The following is a 12,775-nucleotide window of genomic DNA, read 5'->3' as shown; positions in this document are numbered from 1 at the left end:
ACGATGCTGTGTGCTTGTGCAGTGAACCGGGACTATTGAATTTATGCATAACCGTTACCGGTCCGTCAGAGGAGTGATCACCAGACGTGGCGTATTTCCCAGATACTCGTAAGAGTAGAGGAACTGAGCATCACATATGTTAATATAGCAGTGGTGAAGCTGCTCATTCCAGCGATGTCGAAGTTGGGAGAGCCACTGGAAGGCCTGTGAGGTGGTGACCTGTGAACAGACATGGCTGCCATCAAACATCAAATTGAAATATTGTCACAAGAAATATTATGTGCACTGTTGTACTGATGATCACAATAGTTAGAATTTCTTGTTTTAGTCTAAGCTTATAGTTTATATTTTGATCCATTTTACCAAACTATAAGTGGCACTTCTGCTGTTTTGCTTTTGCAGTTAAATACACTTTTAAACTTTTAAACTTTTAAATAATTGGGAATTGTGCTGTTCTTGTTCAAGTTGGCTGTTATATTATCTCAAATATTAACGCAATATTCTGCCCTTTGCCGCATCTGTGATGGAAATGAGGAACTGAACAGTTGCCATAGGTTTTTCAAATTGTATTCTGCCCTTAAGAAAAGTTAAACAAAGTGATATATTCTTTGACACGCTGATACAATGCAGCTAATCCTGTACCTAAGCTAATTATTGAACAGTAAAATGTGTCAACCTTCTGAGCAATGAGGCTGGCGACAATGTCTCTTGCATGGACATCGATAGTGCATATAGTCATGATCTTCTGTCGGTCGCCTGAGTTCAACTCTCCGAGCAGCATGCCGATCAACAAGTTGAGCTGAGAAATCTGTGGGGAAAAACAGACAGATATAAATAAAGAGGAGATGATTTCAATGAACGTGAGTGACTGAGATTGAATCTACCTGATATAATGATTCGAGCTTGGTTCAAGTTTCCTGTCTGAGTTGTACTGTTAAGTATTCAAAGTCCTTAAAGTTAGAATCCTCTTAGAACTCATACGCGTACACATGTGTATGTGAGTGTGGACCCTGTGTGCTTCAAAGTCAATCAAAAGTAGTCTTGTGTTCTTGCTTTGACTAAAACGTCACTAGATGTCGTTTGTCCCTGGTCCGGTATGACAGCAGATCCAATCAGTGCAGTGCAGTGAGTTGAAGGGAGAGAGAGATTATTCAAACAGCAGCCAAGGACGTGTTAACCTTTAATAGTGCTGATGAAACTGACAAGAGTGATAATACAACTGTGAGCATAGCCCACAGTGAAGGTCCACAAGCTGAGCTCAGGTCACCGATGCCGATGCGATTATAATTGTGTTGTGAAAATAAACATGGAAAACAACATATGCTATAAATATGGGGTGATTCGATCTGTCAGAATCAAGACTTTTAATTGCAATTAACTGTTTAATTATCTTTAGTTACTACTGCAGTATTTATTTGAATGTACTTTTATTTCGATCATATTAGCTGCATGACTTCTCCTCTATGTTAGAAGTTTAACTCCTTGAATAAACAGACGTCAGTCAGACATGGTCAGATTCAGTCCCTTCAGGTGCCATCAAACTATAGCAGAGGCAGGGAAGCAACAAGAGGACGTCAAGAAGAGCTCCTGCCAAAACCCAAACGATGGAAAACTGTGTGTAGTCTATGAATTGGAAATATGACATTTATGTCAGTTTCCCTAAGCTGTTTTTGCAGGTGAATGGAAACAACTCTAACAGTTACACAAAAAGAATTGCAGTCAGCTGAAATAATTGTTGTGTGATAATTGTGACAGGTCCAGCAGTGGTATCGTACCAAATCCAAATGTTTTGCTTTTTTGCTGAAATATTACGTACACTTTGCATAAAATCCAGTCTAATACTACATACTTGAAATTATAACATCAACAACGTATTAGTTCATTATCAAAAAATATCTGTAAAATTTATACATAACAAAAAGTGACATCGCTTGCACCTTACATCTTTAAACTCTAGTGTCGACCCGTGAAAAAAAAGTACCTGTTTCTTGTTGTAGTCTTTTAGTGCAGACTCAAATCCCTCTTCCAGTCTTTTAAACACGAGCTCCATGTCATTGCCCCACCAGATCTGAGATCCAGTGAGAGCAACTTGGGCGGGGAAGTCAAGAATCCACTGCTCTCTGGATCTCTCCTCATACACAGACACAGCTTCAAACAGGTGACCCCTGACAGATTCCTTCATTGACTCCTCGAGGCAAGAAAGCCATGCCTCCACCTGATGTAAAGCATTGTTACCGGTGGTTGTGTTATTTTATTAAACGTGGTAGCTCACTGAGATGCTTTGGTACTAAATATGAGCTTACCGGGCCGCAGCAGCGACATTCAGTCTGAAATGGGACATATTCCCGCTCTTTGCTGTACATGCCCACAGCGAGTTTAGGATTATCCAGCTGTTCGTCTTTTTCAAACTCAAGATCTGACATGTTGTCAAAAAATTTTGAGAGATGAACAGTCACCTGCAAAAGGTTACCAGTCATTACACTTGTCATGTCTAATACATCAAATATCAAAAGGCAAACGACAATGAAAGGAAAATGTACATAAAGCTACCTCTCGGGGACGACTCCCTTTAGAGAGGATGTCCAACAAGTCTGCAGATGAAATAAAGTAGAATCGTGGAAAGGCGAGTCTCTTTGTCTCCAGGTATTCGGCAAGAGCTTTTTCACACAACGCCAGTCTGTTCAAAAGAAGCCACCGAATTAGCAAGCGCAAAACTTCAAACTGTGTGATGATAGCTTAATGAAATAAACGGGGACCTTTTTTGCAGATCTTCTAACTTCTCAAACAGATGAGGTTTGTTGGTGGCCTCGATGACATTCGCAGTCTTAGTGCTGTCCAACATTAACTCCTGAGAGAATCAGAATCCACACGTTTGTTACAATGACAGCATTGGAATCTGTGTAACCACATAATTAACATATATGCGCGCGTACCTGAAATTCTGCATCTATCGCTTGGAATCTGTGTGTGTCTGCAGGCAGCTGATGGCAAATGTCATCGCAGCCTTTGAAGATGCTTTCGAGATAGACCCATGTTCTTTGAACCTCCATCCACACCATCAGCACAGAGTCGGCCACAGTCAGACGCTTTTGTAGCTCCACTACTTGGAACAGGAAGTGGTCGACGTGCTTGCTCTGAAAGATACTCTGGAGTTGAACCTTGAGGATAAGGGCAAAGAGAAATGAGTAGATCCAAGGGAGAAGACATTGAGGCTGAATGATAAGTGGAAAAACATCACATAGTGATTATACTGGCAGATGTTACTGTTATTATTATAAAATATGATCTGTATAAGAATCTGTATATGATGTGGTTTTTCCGCATCAAGCAAACATGTTTCTTTACATCTTGAGAATCTAATTTGTAGGCACCACAATGGCTCGTTTAAAATGTTTCTTGTAACCTAATTTTACCTGTACCAAAAATAATTCAGGTCCTGCATTGGGATATTGCAATCTGCCATATTGAAATTTAAATGAACTGTTCAGTCCTGCAAAACATCATGACTCATAAAACATTCCACCTGATCAGCATGCCAGGTCATAAAAAAGTGGGGGAGGGAAACGGACAGTTTAAACAAAGATGGAGGCACTAAAGTGGCAAGACTTCTAATTGCTGTCTGTAACCCCCCCAATGGATCTGGTGTAGATGGTCAAAGACCGCCATGGTGCAACAATGCCTGTGTTCACCAGCAGCTATAAATCTAAGGACTCAATAGGGACCTCTTTACTCTCGGTTGCGCTGTTAGACACCCAGACAGGGCCGCCCTTTCTGCATTCTTGTCTCTATTCAGCATTTAACTATCAGTGCTTCTCACAGACAACTGATCTGGAGTGCAAGCTCTCGTGCTTTTACAGCCATTATGCATTTTCTTCTTTATGCGGTTACAAATAAAATCTGTAGTTCGATATCTACCTGATGATCCTCAAGAGTTTCAATGAGATTCTCGTCGCATGTAAGAAGCGGTACGGAGGTTTGGTAATGTTCTTCATATGAAAGATCCATTGATGCCCAAGTCTGACTTATTTCTGTCACAACCTGGGAAAAAAAGGAAAACATGTGAGGCTTAAGTACAATATATTCCCTATAGTATTGGTACAGCAGTATGTCGTTAAGGTTGACTCCTAACTCCTTATCATTACTTTTTTTTCACATGTATCTTAAGGAAACACATTGACATTTCAGTTTCTAGTCCTCAGCTTTCAAGTGTTGAAGTAGTAATGGATTTCAAGTACTGCTATTTGTTTTTATGGCAATTTTCTCCTCTCATTAAAGAATACAGACGTAAGAAATGATGGCTATGAAAACAGCCAAATGGCAAATACATCTGCTATACAGTGCCATAATGATGGGTAATTTCATAACCCTTGCTGTGTGTTGTCTCACCACGACCAGTTTACTTTGCCAGAGATGTTGATCATACATAATGTAATTGGTAATTATGGCTAAAAAATATTGAACAGTTTGATCCATGATCTATTTATAACTGAAGAAAAAAACCTTTTCGATGGCCATTTCCTTGACAGCCTTATCCACAATGTTGCGAATTTCGTCCTCAAACAAATGCAGCTTCAAACGCAAGAGGTCTTCCAGGGAAGTACAGTCCCTCACAGTGAATTCCATCTGTTTAAAAAGAATTTGAGTCATGACACAAAAGCCTCCAATTTCTTCCACGCAAGAAAACGATGCTGCTCCATTGTAAGTGACCTCTGCTGGTAGTATTTATGCACCTGTGTTGTTCTAATTAGCTGCACCCAGTGGCGCTCTCGTATTGCCAGGTTCTGCAGTTGACTCACGGCCCGTAGTGACGTCAACAAGTTCTTTACATAAAGGTCTAATCCGGAATACACATCCCACAAGCGAGCCTCTTTGTCAAGCTTCCGCATGTCCTACACAAACAGAAGGTAGGTAAACATAATTACTTATTAGGGGCATCTGTTACAAGCAGCAATGGTGCATGACAGCAAGACAGCAGGAGAGATGAGCTGGTGTGATGTAGCACTGTTGGTGACCTCACCTTGGCAAACCTCCTCAATTCGGCATCCATCTGGTCCACGTTTATCTGCCTCCATTTGGTCATTGTCCAGTTTTCCACACTGCTCTGTATAGATAAAGACACATGCAGAGGGGTCAATGGGCTGAGGGTGCTCAATGGGGACATTTAGAGGCTACCGGGTATTCAAAGGCTCGAAGACAATCGCCAAGAGGACACGCAGGTCAAGTCATTTAGTTATTGTTGTATTGTGGTAGGGTGATGAGGCATTCTGCTGTATTTCAATTTCCTCAAGAATAATGCCATTTTACATATAACAATATGAGTTCAGGTACTGACCTGCACATATACAACAATGTCCCACAGTTGTTTGAGGACTACGATCTCTCGCCTGCAAAGTTTGATGTCTCTGTAGTCAGGAATAGTAACCTCGAATAGATTTATTGACTCTTGCAGCTCTGCTACTTCCTTCTCCATATCCCGGATTGCTTTTTCAGACTAGAAAACAAGGCAATTGTTATGCAAAGCGTAGAGAGGAATATTATTTTATTCACATAATCAAGCAACAGTTAAATTCCTACTTTCTCCAGACAAACGTAGGGACGTTCTGCATTGTAACTGAAGGGTGCAGTCGCTCTGAACATCTCACGAAATCTGGTTTGTTTTACCTGAAAAATAAAGAGATGCTGTCAGGTTCTCCACTTAAGACGAAGTCATGAGCTCGCTTTAACACTACGTATTATCAACTTTCACCTCAAAGTCCATGCATCGTTTTCGTAAAACCAACACTTCTGCATTCTGCATGGGTGCCACCTCATGCCTCACTTTTAAGGCCAGTTTTTTCGTTCCATTCCACTTCTCAGGGAGTTCCTGTAGAGACAATTATTTTGACTATTTCAAACCTTAGAGCACAGAAATGTAAACCCAGTATTCATTTGTGTATTGTAAATAGATTATCAGTGGATATTACTATTTTTATCAGAAACCGAAAGGTAAGAAAAAAAAAATCGAAAAATACTAAAAAATACTTGTCCTTACTTCCATCTGAGAGTAGACCTGGTCTGGTATGGTCACTCCATAACGTTCCAGGAGGTGGACTGTGTCTCTAAGAGGCTCAAACATCTTGTCAGTGGCTTTTTGTCTGTCTCTGACAGCGAACAGGTGACTCATAACTTCCACAAAGCCACGGCGATCCCCTTTAGCCAAAGGATGGTTCAGTCCTTCGACGGTGGCTCGGATGAACTTCTGCAACTCATCAAGACTAAGTGGAGATGGCACAGTGAGGACAAATTATGGTACAAGTTTGAAGCGAAGAGTTACACAGTAATGGCTTTTACCTGTTGGTGACATATGTCAAGAGGTGCTCTTTGAAAAGCCAGCTCCACTTTTTTACAGTGTTCAGAAGGCTGACCTTAAAGAGCCTGATATCCACTCGAAACCACCCATCAAACACTTTGAAGTCTTCAAGCTGGGATATTTCAGCATACAGATTCTCATAGTGATCAATCTGTAAAATTGAGATAACAGCAGAAAGTAAAATAGAAAAATCTTGTGTAGTGGAAAAATATAGTACAGAAGTTAAAGAAAAAGGATGTTCACCTGTTCTTTGAAGCCATCGATCGTCGGGGGGGTCTGAGGCAACACATCAACCCTCAACGCCTCCATCTGCTCAGCTGTAAGTGCACGTCCATAGAGGAGAAACTGGCTGAGAAACTCAGCCCTGTCATCTTGCCACAGGTGGGTGTAGCAATCAAACTTCCTCTGGTAATTTATTGCTTCCTTCAAGACATTCTCCACTCGCTCCATTATTTCTTGTCTCAGGTCTGACAAATCTAGCATGTCCTCCATTACATCCTGTAACAGTTACATTAGATGACATAAAAGATCCACCAACTGAAGAATGCACGATAATTAATTTAAGTTTAGTACATTAGGACGGGGTAGGATACTATCTGTTTTAAATTAAGCAATGCACAAAAAAGAATTCTGAACAGACAATATATTTGATAACATCATGGAGATAATAAAACTTTAGACTACAGTCACATGCCATTTGTTTTGCCGCTTAAAACACAGGGAAGCTAATCTTTGTTCTGGCATGAGCAAGTTTAAAGTTTGAGGTTTAACATCAAATAATAGCATACATTGATCTTTAATATGTCTGGCAGACAGCAATAACGTCACGATGTGTGGCACATAACACTCCATTGGATGATGTGGTTGAATTCAACAAATTGGCATTTTAGACACTTCACCTGTGTTAACATTTCAACCACAAGCTTAGTACCTGATAACTCTCCGTGCTGAGATGAGCAGCCACTCTCTTGATATTTACAGAAGTCTTGAATATATCTCCGATCAGACCCTCCACCAGCTCATAGAGGGAATCTCCAGCCTCCCGCTCCATGGAGGGATAGAAGGTCATCCCCGATCCGTTCAGCATTAACTGAGCCTCAAACAGAGGGGCCTGGCTCGCCAACAACTCCATGTTGTCGACGAAGAACTGAAGGGAGTGGCTGATGTAACTGAAGAGCCCCTCCACCACCATCTCATCCACATATTCCAGGTAAGACTGCCACTCTTCTGAGGCAGCGTCAGCATGGAAAAGGACCATATTCTCCTGATATATGTGGGGCATCAAAGTATAAAGCACAAAAAATCGTGTCAGTGTTTAGGCTCTTTACAAGTATCTCTTTTTATTTGGGTTGATTGTGAGGGACAGTGCATGAAATTAAATGTTATTTTGAGAAGTGTGTTTATTGCATTATAAATCATGTCAATTACTTTCAATTGAAACATGTTCAAATATATGGAGTAGAATCATTTTTGGATGTAAAACAAAACAAAATAACAGAACATAGGCACATATACTGTAAGTTTAAATGTAACAGGACATAAAGTAAGATTTTAATATATGTTATCGTACCAAAAATAATGAAATAAAGACAAAAATGGTTTAACAGATTTTAAACATGTTGCATGTAAATTATTATGTTTACAGCAAACCGTTTTGGAAGCGTGCCAGCGCTTTAATGTTCTATAGTGCTTACAGCACAGCCTCACAAGTAAAATCTATAATGCATAAGAGTGATTATTACCATAAATCCAGCTATACACACCTGCACCAGCTCATGTATCAAGTCTCCATCCTTCTTCATGGAGCCGTACTTCCTGCTGACACCGTCCCCCCTGTCCTCCAGCTGTATGAGTGAGCCTTTCCTGTTCTCCTTTTTGCCAAACATGGCCTGTTTGCTCCATCCCTTCATCAGCGAGTGGATGGAATCACAGTTTTCCTTGGCTCTGTTGACTCGCTGTGCAAGGTCTTGGACAAGGCATTTGGTTGCGCTGATAAAGCTCCAGCAGTCCCGGTCTTGCCATGTCAAGCTGGTCTCAGCTCTTGTCAAATGCAGGTCTATCGACTCCAGCTCAGTTCTGATGAGAGGAAGTTCCACCTCCAACACCGTCTGCTTTAGCTTGTTGTACCACTGCACTAACAGCTGCAAACTGCTCATATACTGCAAGTGTGGAGAAAATGTATTAGGCTATGCAAAGAATAATGAAACAGATGTGTTGCATGTATGTAAGAGAGGCTATAGTGTAACATACAGTTTACTGTAGTGTGTTCTTACCTTGGTGAACATGTCACGCTTCTCAAAAACAGTCAGCGCAGCTGCGGGGATGTTGCTCACACTGAGACTCTGAATATACTTCACATCTTTCAAGACTTCCGTCAGCTGATAGATGAAAAGAAATAGTTATTAACTCATGTACGTAGGCACAGTGGGGTGGTGGTTAAATATTTACTCTCAACTAACAGAAACCCTTTAAGACTGTGATAACCAAAACTGAATGGACATTTTTTAACAGCTTGAGCCAAGGAATAATTGACCATAGTTCAGTTATTATTCTTTTGTCAAACCAACACAGGGGGGGAGCGTCACTAGTAGGATTCAGACAGTTTTATTCTTATAAAACAAATGTTGCCTCATTAGTCCAAGAACAAGATGGTTATTTTGAACATTGGAAGGTGTCCACACAGTAAATAATTTCATGTTACCACGAAAGGACTTCAATTACCTTTGGATTGAAGTTGACGGAGATCAAGCCAGATGAGGGAATTCTGGAGATAAGTGGCTGGTTCAGGTTGATCAGACAGGCCTGTTCCAAACCATTACACCAGTCAGAGTAAACGTCCCTCTCATACTGGTCCAGAAAATTCAACATCTCCATGTACATGTCGTACTCCTTCACCATGTCCACACCTTCTGCATGCCTATAAAATAATGTATTCAGTAATATCTCGTGTGCTACATCCATGTGAATCTTCCCAGTAAGAAGTTTTTACCGACATGTCAAACAGTGATCTGATTTTTTCCCATGGCGTTCTAATGCGTTCTCGAAGCATTTTTGCCGACTTCAAAGCTCCCGATGTGTGTGCCATGTTTTTTGTCAATGCACTCTCCCTCTATAGACAAAGAGAACGTGAGGATGTAAAAAAACAAATGCCATTAACAAAATCCATTGTGTATTGAATGCATATTGGCGAATAGCAAATTTCAGCAAAGACCACCTGATAGAGTTGGGATTTAAACAGACGTTTACAACACTCCAGTTCTTCCCTGAAGTGTTGCTGAAGCAGACAGAAGTTTGGACTGAATATCTGTCTTATTTGTCTTTTCTCTAGGAAGGGTCCAACAACAGTTAGCATCTGTGGGCCAAGAGAATTATTAAAACTTTATTGACAATTATTAGTAATGCAATTAATATCACACAAGTACACAACCTTGCTTACTTTTAAAGCTGATTCCAGTCCTGAACAATCCTTAAAAACCAAACACAGAAGGCTGGCAAGGCGGCATTCAAAGTCCACAGTCTTTGCCTTGAAATCTGTGAACTCGTCTTCAAAACCCTAACATTAAAAATAAAAATACAACAATATTTGTTAGACAACAGATCTGTGCAGTAGCTGACCAGTCTTAATTAGCAATACAGGTACCACTAACAACAGTTTCACCTCAGAGCTGAAGTCAAGCGGCCTGTTTTTACTGTGCTTCAGTGCGTGGCAGTGATTACTGAACTCCACGTGCATCTTAGCAGCGTGCTCCGTGTAGAGTTTCCCTTTAATTCCACCAAATTCCAGCTTTTCCATCCTCTGAAAGTCCAACATCATTTCAAAAAAGTCCTGCAAAGAAAGGATATTTTAACAGGCAACAAAGCCACATAAAAAAATGCAACGTCATTGATACCTTGGTACACGAACAAAAAAAATCTGATCTCACCTCCAGTTGGAGCATGCGATTAAAGAACTGGTTGAAACGTGAAAAAATCATGGCCGATGGAAAATCCCAGGGTGCGTGTTTGACTTGGCTGGCCAGCCTCTCCCTCTGGGTCTGGTAACTGTCTTTGAAACATCTAAAGACTTTTATCACCATTTTTACCATTTGGAGACTTTCCTCTGGATCGTCTCTGAGGAGCAAATCTTCAGAGAGGTATGTAGAAGCCTACAGGATGAAAGATTTACATCTGTGAATTTGTTAACAGCATGAAACAAATTGCATGCTGTTAACAAACTGCGACGCAATTCAGAGCTATAAGGGTTTTCCCCATGAAGATTCTAACCTGTTCAATGAGCAGGTTGCAGAGTTCCTGTAGTAATACCACAATGCGTGCTGGTTTTTGATAAGACCGGCAGTTAGTCCAGATAAGGAGGAGCGTGTGAAAAACTGCAGGGATATATGTCACCATTTGAGGAAATCCCTCCTTTTCAAGCTGGGACAGTTGTGCATTTAGTGGTTGTAGATAGATGTCAATGTCCTGAGCTTCTTCAAATGCTTTGTTGGAGAAAAAGAGGAAATATATTTTGGTCATCACTTTATGTTATTCCAAATTACTGTTATGACCTCTTCAGAAAGAAACCAGTCGGTCCTACCATTAAACACACTTCCAATGAGAGTCTTGATTGTTGGATGATAACTGCTCTCCATCATCTCTAAAGCCTCCGTCATCATTTGGACAACAGGACTCTGAAGCTGCACGCAAACATTTTGTCCGCTTGAACAAAGAGTGCAATGTAAAGAGATGAAGATAAATGAAATTATATCATGCAACTGGGAGGAAAAGCAAACCTGGTGATAAATGTTCTCTATGTTGCTCTTCCTGGAAGCCCAAAACTTCAGCTCTGCTCTGGGCACAGGATTACAGCCTGTTACAAGTAGGTCCGATGAATCCTCCTTCAATATTTTCTGGATCAGATTTGTCCAGTTAATGACCTGGGTCTCTAGGGCATGGGCCAGAGCCCTGTCGTAGTTTTCACACCTGCATGGGAAAATAAAAGCGTGGGAAAAAAAAAAAGGCAATGTGTTACTTACAGTGTAAACAGAGAGCATGTATGATGTGCGTGTGTGTTTCCTTACGTTTTAAAGGCGCTACATGATTTTTCCATCAAATCTGTTGAAGTTGGGACAGGGAGAACAGTTTTCCCTAAAACTTGCCCCCGAACAAGTGATGTCTTACTGCACATGCTCTCAGCATGTCGAATGATGTCCTCAGACATCAGATTTGGCCACGTCTGGTGGTTTTTGTTGTTTGACAGCAGTGGGACACATACCTCGTGAAGAGACACAAATACAGTTACCTAGCAGTCATAAAGTCAGGCTAGATATCTGGATTAAACAAATGTTTGGGACTATGTGTATGATGCAATTACCTGCTCAACTGTGCATGAAAGCTGCAGAAAAGGTGGTGGAGACAGAAGGCCAAAAAGCAGAAGTTCCCTGTAGTTTTCTGAGTTGATAGCAACACCTTTCTTCTTGAGGATATAGAGGTTCTTGTTTTGAGCAACGTGTGGGGCCTGGATTTGAAAATATGTAACAGTACAGATCCCATTTTAATGAAACATGTCATGCTAAGCCCATCAGCATCAACATGTGTTGGTGATGTTTAGATATCTTACTTGGTGTAAATAAGCTAGGCTAAGAATAACACCACAGCCGTACCTCATTAGAAGCAACCAGACAGCCCTTTTTTGTTGAACGGAAAAATATAACTGACTCTTTCTCGAAAAAATCTTTCAGGATAGTCTGAAACTCTTGATTGACAGCACTTGTCTCCCACGTTTGTCGGTGTAGTCGCAGTAACCCACAAACTTTTTCCTCCACGAACTTCACTCTGCCGTCCTCAAGGAAGGAAGGAGGCACACTTTCGTCGTCGGACATGACTGCCCTCGGATCATGTCCCGTAAACAAAATGTGCAAATGCCCACTTATCTGTGGCAGTTCCAGGAACCTGCCTCGGAATTACCCACTAACTTCGTGCGACAATCGTTGAAAATCGCAAAATCTGCCTGTCTTGCACACATTGATTTCACATTAGTGTGTCAGGAGACTGGACTGCGCTGCGCAGTCGCGGGGATGTTTCAGCATTCCGTTGCTTAGCAACGCCTACTGTCGTCAATCACTGCTAGTATGTATGTAGCTAGCTGTGTTTGGCTAGCTCCTTTCCCCCCGTTAAAATAACTTTCATTTACCAAAAACTATGCCTGCTGCTGCTGAATGAATGTATTTTGTTTTAAATTAAAATACTTTCGAGACAGATTCACTTACTTACATATGAAGCACCTAAAGTGGGTTACAGTATATTTTGTTAAAGCAAATGTACAGTTGCAAAGGAAACTCTTAAGTTGTCTTCCACTAAATGTCTGGTGGCTTGCAGTTGTGTGTCTGCAAAGATTCCTGGTTGTCCTGGTGGTCATATTTAAAAAAAAAAAAAAACATACAAAAAAAG

General features: G+C 40.9%; 1 protein-coding gene across 1 annotated transcript in view; it reads right to left on the bottom strand.

The window, feature by feature from the left end:
* LOC125017070 (dynein axonemal heavy chain 11) overlaps nucleotides 1-12,354 on the bottom strand; it is a 37,509-nt gene extending 25,155 nt beyond the window's left edge. Inside the window, exons 1-32 of the mRNA XM_047599926.1 lie at nucleotides 11,989-12,354; nucleotides 11,700-11,843; nucleotides 11,407-11,600; nucleotides 11,119-11,308; nucleotides 10,923-11,022; nucleotides 10,613-10,824; nucleotides 10,273-10,494; nucleotides 10,008-10,175; nucleotides 9,786-9,902; nucleotides 9,564-9,701; nucleotides 9,343-9,458; nucleotides 9,071-9,266; nucleotides 8,623-8,727; nucleotides 8,113-8,508; nucleotides 7,281-7,613; nucleotides 6,593-6,847; nucleotides 6,331-6,500; nucleotides 6,032-6,254; nucleotides 5,747-5,863; nucleotides 5,575-5,661; nucleotides 5,333-5,491; nucleotides 5,018-5,101; nucleotides 4,731-4,889; nucleotides 4,501-4,623; nucleotides 3,916-4,038; nucleotides 2,934-3,158; nucleotides 2,757-2,848; nucleotides 2,551-2,677; nucleotides 2,304-2,456; nucleotides 1,982-2,215; nucleotides 677-808; nucleotides 59-219 (exon numbers count right to left, since the gene is read on the bottom strand). Of these exons, the coding sequence (XP_047455882.1) occupies nucleotides 59-219; nucleotides 677-808; nucleotides 1,982-2,215; nucleotides 2,304-2,456; nucleotides 2,551-2,677; nucleotides 2,757-2,848; nucleotides 2,934-3,158; nucleotides 3,916-4,038; nucleotides 4,501-4,623; nucleotides 4,731-4,889; nucleotides 5,018-5,101; nucleotides 5,333-5,491; nucleotides 5,575-5,661; nucleotides 5,747-5,863; nucleotides 6,032-6,254; nucleotides 6,331-6,500; nucleotides 6,593-6,847; nucleotides 7,281-7,613; nucleotides 8,113-8,508; nucleotides 8,623-8,727; nucleotides 9,071-9,266; nucleotides 9,343-9,458; nucleotides 9,564-9,701; nucleotides 9,786-9,902; nucleotides 10,008-10,175; nucleotides 10,273-10,494; nucleotides 10,613-10,824; nucleotides 10,923-11,022; nucleotides 11,119-11,308; nucleotides 11,407-11,600; nucleotides 11,700-11,843; nucleotides 11,989-12,207 (5,474 nt within the window). The 5' untranslated portion in view covers nucleotides 12,208-12,354. The remainder of the gene's footprint in view (nucleotides 1-58; nucleotides 220-676; nucleotides 809-1,981; nucleotides 2,216-2,303; nucleotides 2,457-2,550; nucleotides 2,678-2,756; nucleotides 2,849-2,933; nucleotides 3,159-3,915; nucleotides 4,039-4,500; nucleotides 4,624-4,730; nucleotides 4,890-5,017; nucleotides 5,102-5,332; nucleotides 5,492-5,574; nucleotides 5,662-5,746; nucleotides 5,864-6,031; nucleotides 6,255-6,330; nucleotides 6,501-6,592; nucleotides 6,848-7,280; nucleotides 7,614-8,112; nucleotides 8,509-8,622; nucleotides 8,728-9,070; nucleotides 9,267-9,342; nucleotides 9,459-9,563; nucleotides 9,702-9,785; nucleotides 9,903-10,007; nucleotides 10,176-10,272; nucleotides 10,495-10,612; nucleotides 10,825-10,922; nucleotides 11,023-11,118; nucleotides 11,309-11,406; nucleotides 11,601-11,699; nucleotides 11,844-11,988) is intronic.
* Between the last annotated feature and the right edge of the window lie 421 nt (nucleotides 12,355-12,775).

Source organism: Mugil cephalus, chromosome 11 (genome assembly GCF_022458985.1).
Source record: "Mugil cephalus isolate CIBA_MC_2020 chromosome 11, CIBA_Mcephalus_1.1, whole genome shotgun sequence".
In the NCBI taxonomy this organism is placed as follows: Eukaryota; Metazoa; Chordata; class Actinopteri; order Mugiliformes; family Mugilidae; genus Mugil; species Mugil cephalus.
The sequence above is the reverse complement of the archived record's forward strand: the minus strand, read 5'-3'. Positions and strand labels throughout refer to the sequence as shown.